The sequence below is a fragment of the Girardinichthys multiradiatus genome, chromosome 19 (genome assembly GCF_021462225.1).
Source record: "Girardinichthys multiradiatus isolate DD_20200921_A chromosome 19, DD_fGirMul_XY1, whole genome shotgun sequence".
Taxonomy (NCBI): Eukaryota; Metazoa; Chordata; class Actinopteri; order Cyprinodontiformes; family Goodeidae; genus Girardinichthys; species Girardinichthys multiradiatus.
This window is the reverse complement of record NC_061811.1, coordinates 39,792,385-39,813,442: the sequence shown is the minus strand read 5'-3', so window position 1 is coordinate 39,813,442 and position 21,058 is coordinate 39,792,385. Positions and strand designations below refer to the sequence as shown.

The following is a 21,058-nucleotide window of genomic DNA, read 5'->3' as shown; positions in this document are numbered from 1 at the left end:
TGCATCTTGCTGCAAACACCAAAGGGTCTAAACTTCCTCAAGAAGTACAGTCTGCTCTGTCCCTTCTTGTAGATGGCTTCACAGTTGCATCTCCACTCCAGTCTGTTGTTCACCCCCACCTCCACTTCTTCTCCCATGATTGAAATAGTGTTTGACCCATTCCTGTTTTTTCTTAAAATCTACAATCATCTCCTTTGTTCCATTCATGTTCAAGATGAGATGGTTGTTTCCTCACCATGCTACAAAGTGGCCCACCAGCTCTCTGTCCTCAACTTTTTGTCCATCTCTGATCCACCCCACGATTGCAGAATCATCTGAGTATTTCTGCAGATGACAGGACTCTGTCTTGTAGTGGAATTCTGATGAGTACAGAGTGAAAAGAAATAGTGAGAGTACAATCCCCGGTGGTGATATTAAGCTGCTGACTACCTGATTAGACACACAACCCTTCAGTCTCACAAACTGTGGTCTGTTTGTCTTTTAACCAGGAGATTGTTGAGACCTCCACCTGAGTCTTCTGGAGTTTCTGACTAAGCAAATAAGGTTGAATTGTGTTAAAGCCCTGGAGATATCAAAGAACATAATCTTCACAGTGCTGCTGGCTTTACCCAGATGATGACAGTGGGTTTGTTGAAGCAGGTGTATAATGGCATCTTTAACTCCATCCCCACAGCAATTGACCCCAAACTGAAAGGATTCTCTATGTTTCTTTGGGGGGTTTGTCCAAGTACTTGAAGTTGTCAGAAAGTTTAAAAAATAAAAAATATACCAACTGCAATAATGTTGATATGTCACTCTTAAAAGAAGTAATTAATTATATTATTAAACTGCTTACCTATATTTGTAACAAGTCCTTTTCAACAGATATCTTCCCTGCAGAAATGAAAATTGCAAAAGTGATTGCAATCTATAAAAATGGTGACAAACATACTATATTAAATTGTAGACCTATTTCTTTGTTACCTCACTTTTCTAAAATTATGGAAAAAGTGTTCGTTAAAGAATTACGTGCCTTTATTGAGAATTTTGGCTTTTAGATGATCAAGATAATTTTAGAAGTAATCGACCTACATCTTTAGCGGTGATGGAATTTATAGAAAATATAGCAATTGTCAGGATCTGCCAGTCTGTGCTTTGTGTTTGTTTTGGTTTTGCTGTGAAGTGTTTTTGGTTTCCTTATGTTGCGCATCTTAGTTTGGTTAGTTCTGTCATTTTTCTTTCTGCGTTTTTCTTCGTATTCTTTAGTCCACCCACTCACTGGTTTATTTATGTCCTTCTCTTTTTCTGTGTTCTAACTTTCTTTTACTCGTGTCCCTTAACAGTTCCTTCCCTTGTCCTCAGATCCCCTTCAGTTATTGTTTACACTGAAGTTTGTTTCCCTTTAGATTAGTTGTTTTCCACAGCCTTGCTTGTAGTAGAGTTCCCTCCCGTATTAGTTATTTATATTTATTTTGTCCTCCTTGGTATATTTATTCTAGTATAGTTCTCTGTGTTAGTCCCTTATGTTGCAGTTCCTTTCTGGCAGTTAGTTGTATTTGATTATTTGTTCCGGCTAGGTTTAGTTTCCACTTATTGTTTTTGTTTAGATTATCTATTATCTTAGGTCTTCGCATTTTCTGCTCCCCCCTGCTAGTTCTGTATTTATGGGCTCTTTCTTACCCAGTCTCCCATTTCCTGGTTCTCTTTCAACATTCGTTTCGGTATCTCACTATGGGACACGCCTCCAGCGCCTGTCCCCCAGAAGCTCTATTACATTACGCCAGTCTTGACTGGCAGGCAGAAGTGACGTCCGCTCCCATGGGAGGACTTCCTCCCAGTATAAAATTTGACATCACGTAGGTGATCTTCAGTCTAACACCTCTTCTCGCTCCCAGAAGCACCTCTCAGACGGTCATTACAGTAACTTGAGCTAGCTTAACTGTTCACAGAGCGAGCTAACAACTCGGTCGCCGAGCGCTTCTCAATAACTGTGCTCGACTGTTCTGAGTCCCTTTCAACGCTGGTCTGTCGCCAAACAGCAGCGCTGCAACTGGTCACCAAACTAGCTGCAACCTTAACGGAGCTTAAGAAGTTGTGTAACTTGCACTCGTTCTCACCATGAACAGAGTCAAGCCACCATCTAGAACCTGCACATGTGGCAATCTCATAGCTGGGGCAGATACCCACTCTGTCTGCGCTTCGTGTCTGGGGCTGCAACATGCCTTGGCGTCACCGGCGAGCTGCGAGCACTGTGCACGGCTCTCCCTTAAGTCTCGTCGGCGCAGGCTAGCACGCCAAGCTAGCTTGTCGGAGGTTGATCCTATGATGGGGGTAGCCAATCCCCCGCCACCGGAGCTTCCTGGTACTGATGAGAGAGAGCCCACTTTGGCTGGAGCCAGTTGGGGTGATCAGCTCGACGCTGTCGCGCCACTGACTGACCCAGAGGAAGACGAGGCCGCACTTCCAGGTTTCAGTACTCTTGCTAATGCCGAGTCCGAATCTGAAATGGAGTCCATCAGTCTCGGGTCTGACGACGACGAGCTGGACTGCGGGCCTTATGCCATCCAGTCGGTTGCAAAGCCCTCGGTGAGGGATGACACCAGCCGCTGCGGTTCCCCAAACCCGACGGCAACGGACCTGCATGATGTCTGCAGAAGGGCAGCAAAGAAGCTGGGCATCAAGTGGCCGGAAACCCTCACCGAAACTACCACATCTCGGTATGAGGGGAAGCGGCTTCCGAGAGCCAAATCCTCCGGCAGACAGCTGTTGCCAGTCTTTCCCGAGTGCCTCGAGGAAGCGGTCGTGGAGCAATCCTCTCACCGCCAAGAACCCCGCCCTGGGAGGGTCGGCGCTGGACTGGACGGGCATGGAGGCCGGCGGTTTTTCACATCTGCCTCCCGTAGAACCTCTGCTGGCATCTCACCTCCACCCATCACAAAAGTCAGCCATGACAGCGGCAGGACCCACCCTTCCCTTCAAAGCTGACTCTTTTCAGTCCACTCTGAATGAGAAAAGCTACAAGGCGGTGGCTGCATCTGTTAAAGCCTTAAACGCTTCGTCTCTTCTCCTCGCTTACCAAGCGGAATTACAGGAGCAGATGACTGGCACACCGATGGCCGATTTGTGGGACGAGTTGTGCGTGGTGACAGACCTATGCCTGCGTCTCCACAGAAGTGCTGTCCAAGCATCCGGGAGAGCCATGGCCCTGATGGTCACTCAGGAGAGAGCTAGATGGCTGAACCTCTCTAGCCTGTCTCAGAGGGAAAAGAACCAGCTCCTCGACACCCCCGTGGACCCGAAGAGCTTATTCGGACCCACTGTGGCAGCCATGCAAAAACGCTGTGAGGAAAAGAAGAGGGAAGGTGAAGCGCTAAAGCTGTGTCTGCCCAGGAAAGCGCAGCCTCCTCCCCCTCCAGCACCCCGTGTGCCGTTCGCTCAAGCGGCGGCTCGACCGGCCTATCGCATCCCCAAATGCCAGCCTCAGCCGCAGCCATTCGCTCCCCCGACGACGCCGGGGAACCAAGCGACCCCTTCCGCTACTGTGAGCGCAAAGAAAAAGAGGCGCGCTACCTAGGGAGCCGTCTTCGGGGTGGGAGAGCAGGATCTGCCAGACACCTGCACCCCCCCTACCAGGACACGTCCTGTCCCAGTTCGAGTTCAGAACGCCACGTTCAAGGCAACTCAAACGGCCTGCAGAGCCGACGTTGGAGCTCATCGTTCAGAGCCGATCAAAGCGGAGGAGGATCAAAGTCACCGAGAGCTCAGTGGAGCCGCAGCTGTGGCCAGAAAGCACACACCAGTGCACAAACACATGCCAGTGTCTAAAAACACGACATTCCCCCTTCACAACATGTTCAATAAAGTTGTTTTTTGGCACGCATCCAGGCCTGGAGCCGAGGGCGCAGCCACAACAAAAACACATGAAAAATATGTTAAAAATAACACAAGGACAGGACATGGCCGTGCAGCTGCACGTGAGGCCACGAAGGGGAGCTCTCGCTCCAGCTTTGGCACAGCGGCAGGCTGGAGCTCCCGCTCCACCCTTGCCACAGCTGCACATGAGGCCTCAAGGGGGAGCTCTCACCCTACCTCTAACACAGCAGGGTGTTTTTTCTGTGGAAGAAGCAGACCTGGGACGAGCGCAGCTGGCAGTTGTAGCGGAACAGCAGATCCCTCAGCCGGTGTTGCGCAGTGTTTACACGGAAGCACCTTTAGGTCCACTGGCAAACAACACTCAGCTGTGGCGAGCGTGTGGAGCGTCAGATTGGGTGATAAAGACTGTATCCAAGGGATACAGGCTCCAATTTGTGACAGCCCCACCCCGTTTCAAGGGCATAGTACAGTCATACGCCCGGGGAGAGTCCGCTCACGTCCTGCAAGAGGAAATAATTTCCCTGCAGCACAAAAGAGCTGTCCGGCTGGTACCGCAGGAGCAAAGCAGAGACGGGTTTTACTCCAGATACTTTCTCGTGCCGAAAAGGGGCGGGGGTCTGCGACCGATATTGGATCTGCGGGCTCTGAACACATATCTGAGACGGTATTCGTTCAGGATGCTAACACACGCAGCTCTGATAAAGTTTGCGCGTCAAGGAGACTGGTTTGTCTCCATAGACTTGAAAGACGCATATTTCCATATCCCTATATACCCCCCTCACAGAAAATACCTCAGATTTGCATTTCAGGAAGAGATATACGAGTACTTGGTACTTCCTTTTGGCCTCTCACTGAGCCCACGTGTGTTCGTGAAATGCACCGAGGCAGCCATCGCGCCTCTGAGGGAAAGGGGGATGCGTCTGGCGACGTATATAGACGATTGGCTGATTGCAGCTCAGTCTTTAGAGGAGCTCAGGACGCATGCCGAGATGCTTACTTTACATCTGACAGCCCTGGGATTCACAATAAACTGGGAAAAGAGCATTTTAACCCCAGTACAAACAATCACCTTCATTGGCCTGTCCCTGAATTCAGTCGAGTTCAGAGCGCGCCTCTCAGCGGAACGAGTAAAAGCCTTTCAGGCTTGTCTGGCACTCTTTCGCAGAGGCACACAGGTGAAATTCAGGTTATGCCTCAGACTGCTCGGTCTGATGGCGTCTGCGCTGGCGGTCATCACACTCGGCTGTCTACACATGCGCCCGTTTCAAAGGTGGGTGGCGTCACTCAGCTTGAGCCCCACACGCCATGCTCACCGCAGCGTCCTGGTTTCTCTCATATGTGCACGCGCGCTGAGCCCGTGGAAGCGTCCCGGTTTTCTCAACACCGGCGTTACCATGGGAACCATCCTGACGAGGAAGGTAATTACCACAGATGCCTCGCTGACAGGCTGGGGAGCCACTCATGAGGGGATGATGGTAAACGGCGTTTGGAGTCCACAAACACAGACAGCTCACATAAATTGTCTGGAACTCCTGGCCGTGATGCTGGCACTGAGACACTTTCTGCCCTTTATCAAAGGGCACCATGTTTTGGTCAGAACAGACAACACAACAGTGGTTGCTTACATCAACAGACAGGGGGGTCTGCGCTCACGTCATTTACACGAGCTGGCATACAGACTGATAATCTGGACCAGCTCACACTTGCTGTCGCTAAGAGCGACTCACATGCCAGGGGTAATGAACAGAGGCGCGGATCTGCTGTCAAGGGGCAATCCCCGCTACAAAGAGTGGAAACTCCACAGCGAGGGTGATGACCCAGATATGGAAGAGATACCGCCGAGCGGAGGTCGACCTCTTCGCATCAGGGGAAAATGCTCAGTGTCCGTTGTTTTTCTCACTGACAGAGCAACAAGCTCCGCTTGGGCTGGATGCTCAAGCGCACAAATGGCCGCCGGCCCTACTGTACGCCTTTCCCCCGCTGGAACTGATCATTCCTACTCTCGCCAGGGTGCAAGAGGGAAAACACTCACTCATTCTGATAGCTCCCCGCTGGCCAGGGAAACATTGGATTTTTCAGATGCTACACGGCGAGCCATGGCGGCTTCCCCTCCGCAGAGATCTCCTGACGCAGGCACGCGGATAAATATTTCATCCGCATCCAGAGCGCATGGCCCTATGGGCCTGGCCTGTGAGGGGTTAAATCTGGCTGCCAGTGGGCTTCCCCAGAGCGTTATTGACACAATTCAAAATGCAAGGGCCGTTTCCACGCGTAACGTGTATGAGGGTAAATGGCAGGCATTCGTGGGTTGGTGCGCAAAACCTATGGTGAGCGTAATGCAAAGCCCTGTGTCGGACGTTTTAACTTCTCTGCAGGCACTGTTGGATAAAGGCTTGGCTTTTTCCACTGTGAAGGTGTACCTGGCTGCTATTTCAGCCTGTCATGTTGGCTTTGGTGACAAAACAGTGGGGCAGCCCCCCCCTGGTGTGTCAATTCATGAAAGGTGCACGACGGCTCCGTCCAGTGTCGAGGAGCCTCACTCCTTCATGGGATTTACCTATGGTACTCGATGCGTTGTCACGTGCACCGTTCGAACCGTTGCAGCAGGTTGAGCTCAAAGTGCTTTCCTTTAAAACGGCCTTATTGATTGCTCTGGTCTCTGCTAAGCGTGTGAGTGACATTCAAGCGCTCTCAGTTAACCCGTCCTGCATGCAGTTTCTGGGTGAGTCAAGGGTTTTACTGAAACCTAATCCTGCTTTTATACCTAAGGTTGCTACGGCTCTGCCATGCCGTGCCCTTGAATGAATGGCTTTCTACCCACCACCATTCTCCTCTCAGGAGCATGAACGACTGCATACGCTCTGCCAGGTATGAGCTCTGCGGTTATATGTGAAAAAAACAGCAGATTTTCGTAAATCAGAGCAGCTGTTTGTGTCATGAGCTTCACCACATAAAGGAAAGCCTCTCACAAAGCAACGTCTTTCGCATTGGGTAGTGGGGGCTATTATTATGGCTTATGAGAGCAGAGGACTTGCACCCCCTGCAGGTCTGCGGGCTCATTCCACTCGTGGTGTGGCATCATCCTGGGCACTGTTCCAGGGTATACCTGTGGAGGAAATATGTGAGGCTGCCAACTGGGCGACCCCTCACACCTTCACTAGGTTCTATAAACTGGATGTCACCAGGCCCACACTGGCTCACACGGTTCTGGGTGTGGGTTCCACATTGCCATGAATGCAAGATGCAATCTGTTGGTCTTCGAGTGAGCTTATCTGGCAATACGGGAGCAGAAATATCCCATAGTGAGATACCGAAACGAATGTTGAAAGAGAACTTTAGGTTAAGGATTTAACCCCGGTTCTCTGAAACATGAGTGAGGTATCTCACCAGATCACCCTCCTTGCAGGGAGTGAGGAAGAGGTGTGCTTATTAAACTGAAGATCACCTACGTGACGTCGACTTTTATACTGGGAGGAAGTCCTCCCATGGGAGCGGACGTCACTTCCGCCTGCCAGTCAAGACTGGCGTAATGTAATAGGGCTTCTGGGGGACAGGCGATGGAGGCGTGTCCCATAGTGAGATACCTCACTCATGTTTCAGAGAACCGGCGTTAAATCCTTAACCTAAAGTTTCAAATTTGTTTACGTTTTCAGTCTAGTTTAGTTCCTCGTGTCCCTGCATTCCCTCTACTCAGTTGTCATAGTAACCACTCATTCCCTCAGTCTCTACAGCCGGTTCTCGCACCTGTTCCCACTATTCCTCTGATCATATTAGCCTTCCTCTCATTGGTCCATTCTCCTCCTCTCCCTGCTTATATACCTGGTTGTGCTCATCATTCCCCACTGGTTCCTCATGTAATGTCACATCTCTCCTCGAGCTCCTCGTGTTTACCTGCATTTGTGCTAATGGAGTATTTCTCCCCAGCGAACCTGTAAATGCTGACTACGAACCTTTATTGAAGCAGATCTACTTTACAACATGCCGAGCCCTAGTACCTGTTTGCGTTTTGGTCCAAAATTACCTCAGACCATGACAGCAATAGATAAATAACAGCATGCCATTGGTATTTCTAAACGCCCCCAATTTTTGGACATTGTATACTCACAAATATCGTGAGTGGTTTTTCATGTAGTGAACACGAAAAACCACCAGTCTTCCTATTTGTATCCAAAACTTATTAAAAAAGTAAGTATGTACATATGTAAAGTAAGAACTAATATAAAAAGAAGATGCGTTTCAGTTTTGGGTGACAAGTTGTGGAATGGCCTTAATGATGAACTGAAACTATGCAGTTCAACATTGTGGTTCAAGAAAATGTTAAAATGTCAAATAATAAATGTTTATGATGTTAGTTGATTGAATGTAAGTGTAAGATTATAAGTTAACAAAATAATTGTGATTTTTAATTTGTCTTTCAGTAATGATATTCTGTTTACTCTCGGTTTTTATGGGATAGGCATTAACAAGCCAGGTGCTTCAGCCTATTCTTTTTATATACTGATTGTAAAGCGACTTTGTCTGATGATATGTATTTATGCATGTATCTGTAATAAAGACTATTTATTCATTCATTCATACTTTAGGGGTGCAGCAGTGGCATGGGGTAAAACACGCGACCCATATTCAGAGGCTTCAGTCCTCGATACAGCTGTCACTGGTTTGTATCCCGGAACAGTTGACCTTTGTTGAAAAACAACACTTTAAATAATACTTTAAATAATACTCACCGGTTCCACTAAAGAAAGGATTCAGGCCAGGACAAACTCAGTGGGGAGGTGTTCCATGGACCAGTAAACATACCCAAGTGAATGTTTTTGAACATATTTAGGTGGGTAAAAACATGTGCATAAACAGGCAGCCACTCCCTTGCAGAGCAGCCTAGGACTTTCCAGGCAGCTGTTGGACTCCACCTGCTGCATGACACTAAGAATAGTTCAGAAGACTGCATACCATTACTTATACACACCCAGACAAAAAAAAGGCCACACAAACACACACACACACACGCAGACACACACACACACTCTTGTTTTGCTATATGTAGTGAGGACCATGTGTTGACTCCCATTGACTTCCATTGATTTTCAGTCATTTTCAACCCTTTCTATGCCCTAACCCTGACAATAACCCTAAACCTAACTATTACCACTGCATGCCTAACCCTAACCTTAACCTAAAGTCAATTCACACCTTAGTCCTAAACCTAACCGTTAGCAAAATAGGTCGTGAGGACCAGCAAAATGTCCTCACTTTGGTACAAACGGTCCTCAATTTGATGGTGAAATCGGGAAAATGATTCTCACTGTGATGCCAAGACAGGAACACACACACACACACACACACACAAAAACACCAGTTGCATCACTTTAATCATGTGCTACAGTCTCACCATGGCAAGGTCGGGTTATATAAAAATACCCCGCAGGCAAACGCATTATAAAAATGACAGCGATAGGGTAAAAGGTGGAAAGAAAAACTCCAAATGATGGAGAGGATAAAGAAAATAAAGCCAGAAAAGGGTAGGAAGGACATGATGGAGGAAAGAGTTTACCCGAGGCATGAATATATTTTCAAACAGCTGTCTGAGGATCTGTCTGTTCCCATTGCCTGCTCACTCATTGAGTCTGTTCAGCCACAAACATCCTCACTGGAAATTAAGTCAAATAAACTTTGGGTCCTTTAATGTGAATGTCACCTGTCAAGAAGGGATACTTAGTTTTACCAAGGTACAGTTAGACTGAAATTTTGCATTATCAAAACACAGACATCAACTATTGGTGGTAGAAAACTAAGTATTTTACGGTATGGACACTAAAGGCAGTTGGAAAACACCAGGGGGGTGTTTCACAAAGCTAAAACAAGGGATTAAGGTGGGATTTCCTAGTTATCCTGATATATACATATCACTCAGTCAGTTTTACAAAAGCAATCACACAAAACATAGCACCAAAGATACAGTATCTATTCAGAGAAGTTAGCCTGGTCAGGAGTAGGCCAACAGCAATACTTAGTTATAGCTTGGGAGAGTTATCCTGTTTAGAAATTACTTTTTACTGATATCTTAAACTCTTGATTTAGGCTTTTATTTAGTCTAATGTACAGTTTACTTTGTTCATTAAAGTACTAGTGTCTAGCCAGGTCCACAAATTGAAGTTTATGATTCTGTGATTTAACTGTGATAAGGTAATAACAATTTATTTGCAAAAGAAGGTAATATGGTATATCCACACTGACAGCTTATGTAGTTAAATAAAGGCTTTGGCTCTGCTGATGTTAAACACATACAGTTTTTACTGTATAACTAGAGAGTTTAATATGTAATAAAATCAACTGTCTATGTCTTTCCAATGATCCAATAACTAAATGAACATTCATGCCGAGCCATGCTTGAGTTATAACATACCATTTGTGCCTCAAGTTTTAATACTGCACGAGAAGCTCCAGTTTTCATAAGATGTGAAGCATGATCTTTACATATTTTTATTTAAATGTCTAACACCACACTAAACCAAGCAATGCCCCCACTTCACCAAAGATGCTCAGAAGTAAATTTAGATTGTTCTGACAGTAGTACCTTTTGTACAACTGGAGATGCTAAATATTAGTAATGCTACAAACACCTTCTAAATCAGCCAATACAGCTGATCTAGAAGGTGTTTGTAGCAATAAATTACAATATTAATTGTCCTCACCTTTGAACTAAAGCCAGACTGACAGCTGTTTTTTTTTTTCATTATTATACACCAACATTCTTACAACAAAGATGACTGGAGCATATGACAATAAATCGAAATTTAAAATTGGGACAATATGCCGAATTGTCCCAGTTTTGTCCGAAAACCAGTTATGTTTGGGGAAAACCAAAAGTATTATTATTAAATGTTGTATGAAAATGAAAAGGAAGAATAACAATAATGCACCCTTTTCATGGTGGCGTAAAAACACATAGCTTGACATGCCCCCTCTTTTTGCTGCATCCACAACTGCTTTCAATGTTGTTTGAAATATTAATTGACAAACGTTACTTATTTTAGGAACTCAGTTTACCTGACCATTTTCATTTATTATAAATCAATGTTTTGGGCTTTTAGGGTAAGACTTGTTTAGGGATCATATATAAATAAAAAGTGAGAAAGTTTTTTTAAGTTTGAAGTTATTTTTGATTGCAACCAGTCTTTTACCTCTTTATTTAGTGTTTCTTTATATCTGTGTTTAGCTCCAGTCATTGTTAGTTTTCCCATTTTTCTGTTCTGCCAACCCTCAGCCACTATGCAATTAGTTGATTCAGCTCACCTGCCCCACCTCGTTGTCTCTATAGCCTGCACTTGTTCTTTTTCCCATATAAGCTCTCTATTGTTCATTGTTTATTGCTGGATTTTTCTGTTTGCCTGCCCATTTCATGCCTGATTCCCTTCCCGTGCTTAGTTATCTGTTCCTTCTGTCAGTCTTCTTGTAAGTTTCATTATTGTGTCATTATTATAAGAAACCCGGTAATTGGAACAATAATTGTTATAAGTGTTATAAGTGTTTTATATTTAGCTTGGATGATAAACAACCATTTTCATACAGTTAGTAAATTAGGTCTCAATCTTCACCTTGCTGTAACATGTTAATGATACCACTAGATGGAGGTGTCAACTGGGGTATGAGCCAAAACAGGAGTGATGTGCAAGCATGAATTTTACACAGCTGAAACATTCCCACTTTGCCTTATTAGGAATACTATAGTCAACCCGGTGTTTTGTTGTTGTTCTTTTCCCAGCTGTTGCTTTAGAATATTCTATTTGTCATTTTGACCTTTACTCACTTGATGATAATTCTATTTATTATGGAAATATCAGGTGTTTCTTTTGCCTTATTCTCCAGAATCAGCTTTATTGCCAAGTTTGTGCACACCAACAAGGAATTTGACTCCGGAACACTTTGCTCTCAGTGAAGATTTTTTTTATATATAACAATGAAAATAAAAAATATCTTTTAAATGTACATATATGCACAAGGGACTTTACAGAGAGGATAATGTGAGACAACTTCAAGTATGTATGTGTTTATCATATAGACACCCTGGGGGAAGAAAGTGTCTCTATGGCAGCTGGTTTTAGCAGACAGCTCTGTACTACCGACCTGAAGGTAGCCTAGCCCTGATGATTCTCTCTGTAGACATGATTTTTTATTGCAGCCTGGATCTGTCCTGTTTTGTGAATGAGCAAAACTACACTGAAATGGACGAAGACAGGGCATACTGAACAATGCCAGTGTACAAGATGACCAGCAGCTCCTGTGGAAGGTTGTACTTCTGGAGTTGCCAGAGGTAGTACAGTCTCTGCTGGGCCTTCTTCCGGACATTGTCTATGTGTGAGGACCATCTCAGGTTTCGAGAAATGGTGGTTCCTAGGAACCAGAAGTGGTCAACAGTGGATACAGGATGATGAAGGTGGTGTGTGGGGGTGGTGTTCTCTGAAAGTCCACCATCATCTCCACAGTCTTGAGTGGGTTATGTTCCAGGTGGTTCTGACCACACCAGTGTACCAGCCGATCCACCTCCTGTCTGTATGCAGGCTCACTGTCCTGGATCAGACCAATGACAGTGGTGTCATCTGCAAACTTCAGGAGTTTCACAGATTGGTCCCCTGAGCACAACCCTGAGGGGCGCCAGTGCTTATTGATTGATTGATTTTATATATATCAATGGCGGATGTTGGTCTTTCAAGGAGGGGAAGCTCAATTTCAAGATCGCTGATTCGCTGATTTTGCTGTCAATCAAAAAGGGATTCAGCCTCAGACAGATCATCCAATCATCATGCAGAAACTGAGCGTCCGATGGGCAGGACAAAGCCCAGCATTTTTGCTTTGCTATTGAACTCACTGTTTAAAGCACTGTGAAGCTGCGAGAATGAGTGAGAGGAAAGCCGTGTCGTTACCAGTGATAAGAAGCTGATTCTGAACAAAAGTTAAGCGCGTTGTAGCACATATTTACACACAACAGTATAAATTTGATCACTTATTTTTTGACATTTTAGGGGAAGCTGAGCTTCCTTTGCAGTCTTGCTGAGCAATCACCACTGAAGGTACACCTTGCTAGTACCGGGTTGGACCCCCTTTTGCCTTCAGAACTGCCTTAATCCTTAGTGGCAAAGATTCAACAAGTTACTGGAAACATTCCTCAGAGAGTTTGGTCCATATTGACATGATAGCATCACACAGATGCTGCAGATTTGTCAGCTGCATCCATGATGCGAATCTCCTGTTCCACCGCATCCCAAAGGTGCTCTATTGGATTGAGATCTGGTGACCGCGGAGGCCATTTGAGTATAGTGAACTCATTGTCATGTTCAAGAAACCAGTCTGAGATGATTCGTGCTTTATGACATGGCGCGTTATCCTGCTGGAAGTAACCATTAGAAGATGGGTACACTGTGGTCATAAAGGGATGGACATGGTCAGCAACAATACTCAGGTAGGCTGTGGCGTTGACACGATGCTCAATTGGTACTAAGGGGCCCAAATTGCTAACCCGGATTGTATCCAAAAAACATAAAACCACGGCTGTGCAAATCACGGCAGAATTAAATGTGCACCTCAACTCTCCTGTTTCCACAAGAACTGTCCGTCGGGAGCTCCACAGGGTCAATATACACGGCGGGGCTGCTATAGCCAAACCTTTGGTCACTCATGCCAATGCCAAACGTCGGTTTCAATGGTGCAAGGAGCGCAAATCTTGGGCTGTGGACAATGTGAAACATGTATTGTTCTCTGATGAGTCCAACTTTACTGTTTTCCCCACATCCGGCAGAGTTACGGTGTGGAGAAGCCCCAAAGAAGCGTACCACCCAGACTGTTGCATGCCCAGAGTGAAGCATGAGGTGGATCAGTGATGGTTTGGGCTGCCATATCATGGCATTCCCTTGGCCCAATACTTGTGCTAGATGGGTACGTCACTGCCAAGGACTACCGAACCATTCTTGAGGACCATGTGCATCCAATGGTTTAAACATTGTATTCTGAAGGCAGTGCCGTGTATCAGGATGACAATGCACCAATACACACAGCAATACTGGTGAAAGATTGGTTTGATGAACATGAAAGTGAAGTTGAACATCTCCCATGGCCTGCACAGTCGCCAGATCTAAATATTATTGAGCCACTTTGGGGTGTTTTGGAGGAGCGAGTCAGGAAACGTTTTCCTCCACCAGTATCACGTAGTGACCTGGCCACTATTCTGCAAGAAGAATGGCTTAAAATCCCTCTGACCACTGTGCAGGACTTGTATATGTCATTCCCAAGACGAATTGATGCTGTATTGGCCGCAAAAGGAGGCCCTACACCATACTAATAAATTATTATGGTCTAAAACCAGGTGTTTCAGTTTCATTGTCCAACCCCTGTACTTTCGCAAGGCACTGTATGTATGTATACGTAAGCTACTTTTATGAGACCTTTATTTTGATCAGTGCAGTCAGACAGTATATGGCGAGCAGCGCTTTTATTGTGAAGACCTGAGCTATCTCTATAGTTACTTTGCTATAGGCGTAGACTGCTGGAGGACATAATGATCACTTTCACTCTCTCTGCTACATTATCATACTACTCTCCAATTTTGTTAATGAATAATCAAGAAGAATGCAAAATTGATCAGTTTATGACAAATGCACACTGAATATAAATCGAGATCAAACCAGCAGTTTATGGACTGAAGTGGGAATAAATCAAAGCTTTGGATGGACTTGTTATATGGAACAACAATGAAGGAACAACGCTGAATCTTTATCTTGTTAGGTGATGAGTCCCAACTAGCTGCTGTCAGCTGACAAAACAGTAGAACCAGTACAGCTCAAACGCTGTATAGCGCAGAGAAGCCGTGCTCTTTAGTCCACTAACAGCTGATAGCGAACTAGTTTGGAACAAAGGGTCATAAACCTCAGCGCGGGAAACAGTGGAAAAATACAGGGCCATAAAACGGTGAGACAATGGAAATGATCAGAACCCAGCACAAGGCTCAGATCGTCTCGGCCAGCTTTAAATGAGACTCCAATAGTCCAACTTTAAACTTCTGGCTAAGTTAAGAGCTGTTGGTCAAAAGCACAATGAACACAAGGACATTTACACTTTGTGCAGGTGCACTTCACAGTCCGACAATATTAAAACTGCGGGGGGGGGCTTGAGGGTCAGAGGCTGGGAGACCTTCTGGTCGAGATCTGGGGGGTTGTCTGGTGCTGGAGCTGGCTTTTCGGCCCTCTCGGGATCGTTTGGAATGCCTTGGATCTCGGTCCCTGGCTTCGGTGCCTGTTCTGTCGGTTGGGGGGCTTCCTTCTGTGGCTCTTGCCCCTGGCCGGGCGCAGGGCTATGGTTGGCGGTCGAGTGGGTGGGTCGGTGAAGCATGTCTTGTGCCCGCACTGTGGCGGCTGGTTGGATGTGCTTGGCCTGGAGCGGTTGGCCTGCCCGGCCCTGTTAACCAGCTGGTGCATGTTTCCCTCTCACAGACTGATGGGCTGGGGCGGCTGACGCTGGCTGAATGGATGGGTGGGCTTGGCGGTGTGCTGCTCTGCTGGCTGTTGGTTCTGGGGGTGGGGGGGGCAACAGGCTAGATGGTGGCGTGGGGGGCTGCAGTGTGTGAGGTGAGGGGGTTGTGTCATCTTCTTGGACATGGGGTCACCGGCATCTGGACCAGCTTAGCGGCGATGGTAGAGCTGAGCTCAGTGCTCGACGGTGTCAGCCCTGTTGCGCCTGTGGGCGGGGGCCGCGGTGGTGTTGCGCGGGGCCCTTGCCTTGCTGTTGTGGCGCACTGTGTGGTGGGGGCAGGAGGCAGTGGAGGTGCTTGGAGCGGGGCTGTATGTGGAGCTTGCACTTCGTGGATGTTGCTTCGTTGACTTTTCAGGGATGCTCAGCTGTGGGAGTGTGCCCATGTCCTGTGGAGGGGGGATTCATGGCGTTTGGGTTCGGGGGCATGTGTTCGATATCTGAGTCCTGGTTGGGGGTGGCCCAGTGGGGAGATTCATGTTGGGGTTCATTGGGGGTGGGGGGCTCATGGGGTTGGGATCGGAATTCATTGGGTGTTGGGACTATTTTATTCTGTGGCGGCTCTGGTTGGTGGGCTTGTTTGGACCATGTAGAGGCCTCTTTTGTACATAGCCCTCTCTCCGGATGAAGATGGGGGTCGTTGGGGACTGGGTACAAGGCGGGGGGTCAGGGTCCGGGCCAGGGTCGCTCAGGTTCAGGCACGAGCTCAGGCTAGCTCAGACCAGGTTCAGGTGCTGGGGCAGTCTGCCTGTGTCTATCCCCAAAGGGAAGGGGACCACCTCCTGGGTCCGGGGCTGGTTGTCCCTATGGGGTATCAGCACCTGGACCTGGGAGTATAGAGTGTGTATGGGGAGTGTGAGTGAGTGTACGACATCCATTGTTGTTTGTCTTTACGTTGGGTGCGTGGGTGTGAGTGTTTTTATGTGTACGCATGAGGGTGGGAATGTGAGATTGTGACTGTGTGTGCCTGATTTTTGTGTCTGCTTCCTCTCCTGGATCAGTTTAGGCCCCCCATCAAATGTGGGGCCTATTCTATCCCCACCACAATAACTGCCGGTGGTTGGTGTCTCTGCCCGCCAATGTACTTGTGGTTCTTGGTATCCGGGGCTGGGTGCTTTGGTGTGTGCTAGCTCACTCCCAGTTGCTGCTTGCTGGGGCCTGGAAACCTGGGCTCTGTCAGGCCTCTACTTGGCGAGTGATAAGTCCCGGGGTCTCGGGTCTCTGGGTCCATGGCTGGATCTGCTCGGGCATAGACGGCTGCCGGCTGGGCCTGTGGGCTCGTCGCTGCAGCTCCCTGGGGTTTCTGCACTGTGGCTGTTGGGAGGTTCCCCTGGGACTCTCCCCTGCTCTTCTCTGGGGGGTTGCGGTAGTCCCGGCGGTACTCCTGGGTTTCCTGTGCTCTGGGGGGCTTTGGATGTCTGTGGCTCGGATCTCCTCCGTATCTGTCCCAGGTTCAGGGGAGCAGGTCTGTGGCTCCTCACACTCATTATTGCATATTTTTATGGAGAAACCTTGTATACACAAGTGCGCTCACACTCAGACCCACGGGTGTTTAGATTCAGGTGTTAACAGATACACAAATGTTCTATACTGAGCCGCATTTACCACTAAATACATCTTGCATTCATAAATACCGTGCACCTTTCGGTAAAAAAGCTGGTAATATGAACATTTCTGCAGGTGTAGAAGCAAGCAGGGTGTTATCTTGTATTCTCTTCATCCTTCTTTCTTTCCTCCATTCTATTCTGCTTCTCTCCCCTTTTCCTTCTTGCCCCCCCTTTCTCTCTTTCGTGCTTCATTTTTTTCCTTTTCACTTCTGTCTTCGTGTCCGTAACAACTAAAGTAATCCCAAAGCAGTTTCTAATAAATTGTCTTTTTAGGAATATCAAGCAGAGCTTTAAAGCGTTAGCTGTAGTGCTCCACTTGTGAAAGTAAAACTGTTGGACTTTTATATCAGCAAGTTCCTGAGCTTTGACAAGCTCTTTATGAAAATGGCCAGTGTAGAGAAGGGAAATAAACCCACCCGCCAGCTTCTGCTTCTCCAGAGATTGCCTCCTCGTGTAGTTCCTGGCAGGACACTACGGCTGGAATGATGACTAGCATTAGCCACAGTTGTTATTTATCAACTCTGCCTGTGACTAAGCATACTGGGAGGTGTAGTAACAGTTCATTTTGTCTTCATTCTCTGGACCTTGTGCTGACATATGGCATTGAGTATAAAGACATAACAATATTCTCTTATAACCCTGTCCTGTCTGACCATTTTTTAATAACCTTTGAGTTTAATTTAACCGAGTACTCCACACCTGAAAGAAAATTTCATTATAGTAGAACATTATCAGGCGATGCTGTAACAACCTTTAAAGAATCTGTTCCACTTTTAATTTCCTCATTTTCACTGAAAAGCACAATGGAGGGAAATAATTCTGTTTCTGCCCCTTCACAAATTGATTCTTTTGTTCATAGTGTTTCTTCATCATTGCGTGATTCATTAGACAATGCAGCCCCCTTGAAAAAGAAGGTAATCATTCATAGGAGGCTAGCTCCTTGGTTTAATTCAGAGCTGCGTACTTTAAAGCACAATGTTAGAAAATTTGAGAGAAAATGGCGCTCTATACACCTCCTCCTCACATATAAAGCCCTTAATGATCTAGCTCCATCATACAACAGAGATCTGATGGTTCCATATGTTCCTAACAGGCACTTCGTTCTCAGACTGCAGGTTTACTGGTGGTTCCTAGAGTCTCTAGAAGTAGAATGGGAGGCAGATCCTTTAGTTATCAGGCTCCTCTCCTGTGGAACCAGCTCCCAGCTTTAGGTCCGTGAGGCAGACACCCTGTCTACTTTTAAGGCTAGGCTTAAAACTTTCCTTTTTGATAAAGCTTATAGTTAGAGTGGCTTAGTTTATCAGGGAGGGAGCCTTCCTCCCTCCTTGTTGCTTGGAGTAAGGGGGAGTCAGGTTTAGCCTAAACCGGCTCAGTTATGGTTGAGGGGCAAACACACCCTCCATTTCTGCTACCTGTATGACCCCTTCTCTTTTCCAATGGTTATAATCAGTCTGACAGAGAGAGGTATCCCAATCCTTATGGTTTTAGTATACATGACCATCAGTGGGACCCTTTGTAGGGTTCCTTGAGACAACATTGTTGTAAATAAGCGCCGTTTAACTAAATATTCTGCACTGAAACTAATCTGTGTAGTTATGCTGCTATAGCTTAAGCTGCTGGAGGAGCATAACGACCACCTTCACCCCTCTTTCGCTACATTCTCACACTACTCTCCAATTTTGCATTAGTTTGCTGTTATTTCAGCTTTAACCTTGTGCTCCTCTATTCTCGTCCTAGAAGCTATATCTGGCCTGGCTCTGTGTCTACCTGTGACACCTTGATGGGAGAGGGGATTGTCCGAGCTTCTGCTGCAACAACTTATTGCTCACCTTCTACCGATGATCCACATAGCCCTGTCTTTTAGTGTTTAACCTTTTCTCTCTCTTAGACATGGCAATTGACTGAGCTTAACTGTAACAAACTCTATGTGCTCTCTTTCAGACTCTATCCTTGAAAACTGGCTCAGAGTTTATCTGTTCTTTCTTTCTAGGTGAAACAACTAAAGGAGTTACATCCATTAACATTTACTTTTCCTTCCCATAGATAGTACTCCTGGATCAGTGCTTCTGTGTTTTTTTTTTGTGTCTCCACTCTGTTCTCTCAAACCCCCAGTCGGTTTCTTCCTGTCAAAAGGGAGTTTTTCCTCTCCGCTGTCGCTACATGCATGCTCAGTATGAGGGATTGCTGCAAAGTCAACGCCAGTGACTGTCCACTGTCTCTACATGCTCATCTGGGAGGAGGGAATGCTGCAAGTCACTGACTGGATGCAATCTGCTGGGTTTCCTTAGATAGAAATTTTTTTATCCAATTTGAATAAAAAGCTAACTCCGACTGCACTGTTTAATGGTTAGGATTCATTGGAATGTATGTACCTGACTGTTGTGAAGTGCCTTGAGACAACATGTGTTGTGAATTGGCACTATATAGATAAAACGGAATTGAATTGAATTGAATTCATTTACCTTAACAAATGGATGATGGGCCAACGTACTAAAGAGTAAGCAAAAAGTTACATCTCAACTCATTGGTAAGTATAAACACTAGTAACACATGCGTGATGCCAGTGTGTACCATTGAGAAGCACACTACCATTGGAAAGGTACTGTGGAAGCTTAAAGCTTTGTTTGGTAGATTAAAAGTGTTACAATTGCCTTTACCATATGTGAAAGTGAATTCTGCATAAACTGCTATGGACATAAGAAAAAGTAATTCTTAGAATGCCTGTTTTGAACCTTGTTTGGTCAAAAAGGAAACAGCTGTGTAGTCCAGCTTTGGAATGAGGAGTTTATAAGAGTAATGAGATTGTCATGGTACAACTGTCGCGTAGGCCGGTTTTGATATCTTGCAGATGTGAGTCTATTTTTGTTGATTCCTGTAAGTACTGCTAAGAGTCTAGAGTTCAGTGTGCCAGAACATGTCCGTAAATGAAAATGGTACTTCGGATTTGTCAAGGGTTTCACATACACAACAATGATGTGACTGTTGTATATTTATGCCCTGACTCGTGTCAGGGATTTGGGATTCTTTGGGATTTTGTATTACAAAGATGTATTCAGAGATGTGTTCTGAATAAAAGGTCCCCCGTGTCTGCTTTGAGAGGAAACCGGTTGTCTTTTCATAATTTTTATATTGGTAAACGTTTCTTCCCACAGTGCATAACAGATTTTTCTGAAATAAAGCCAGAGAAACATTAGCACACATTCTTTAGAAGGTACTTTAGAACAAAAGACCTCTTTGTTTTTTTTCTAACCAAGTATAGATTGAATGAGATCAATCTGTTTGTATAAAACCTGCATAATAAAGAAGTGACACAGACATAATCAGGAGTTCCAACAGTAACAGCCACAACACATTTTTTGTCTACCTTAAGCTGCACTAGATGGACATCCACGTGTCTGTTGTCATTGTCTTGTACAACAGAGTGTGTGAGCTGTGCAACTCTGTCGCTGGTTGCTCTCAGCCACTTCTCAATCTCTGGTAAGTGGAGGACGACCTTCCAGTCTGCTCCGGTGTGAAGAGGAGGAGGTTTCTTTGTCCTTAAAGCGATACATATGAAAGGAAAGAGAACAAAAAAAATAAACAAATAGAATGTACACCAAAAGTATGACTCTCAGCGTTAAAGACAAATTTAGCTTTTATAGCCCATAGGTTTGATTAAGAAATAATAGTAAAAATCTGAGGAATAACATATATCCTTGAGTCTCCGAAGTCACAAAACTCAGAAAAAATTTCTGAAAAACTATACCCAAACCCTAGATATGTTTAAAATACACAACAGACAGACTTGGCAAAACAGGCTTTGCATGACCAGAGTGATCACAGAGAGAATGTTTCCGCAAGGAGTAAACAGAACGACGGTGTATATATGGAGCATGGTAAAGGTGAACCGAGAAGACTGATTACATGATGCAGGTGGACTGAATGAAGGTGATTGCTATGGTTGACAGAGGCAGGGAGAAACAAAACGTAACTGGGCAAAACAAAAATCCAAAGATGCAAAACTTATTGGGAAAACATAATGTACAGAACATGAACAATACTAAGGAACCAAAGCACAGCCAGGAAACAGAAGCAAGACCCAA

The 21,058-nt window shown here is 45.8% G+C and overlaps 1 protein-coding gene across 3 annotated transcripts in view; it reads right to left on the bottom strand.

Annotated features, from left to right (window-relative positions):
* The window catches only part of akap6 (A kinase (PRKA) anchor protein 6), a 490,689-nt gene that overhangs the window by 456,961 nt on the left and 12,670 nt on the right, over positions 1-21,058 (bottom strand). For all 3 annotated transcript variants that reach the window (XM_047392958.1, XM_047392960.1, XM_047392959.1), the window contains one exon: positions 20,341-20,512. In XM_047392958.1, the coding sequence (XP_047248914.1) occupies positions 20,341-20,512 (172 nt within the window). The remainder of the gene's footprint in view (positions 1-20,340; positions 20,513-21,058) is intronic.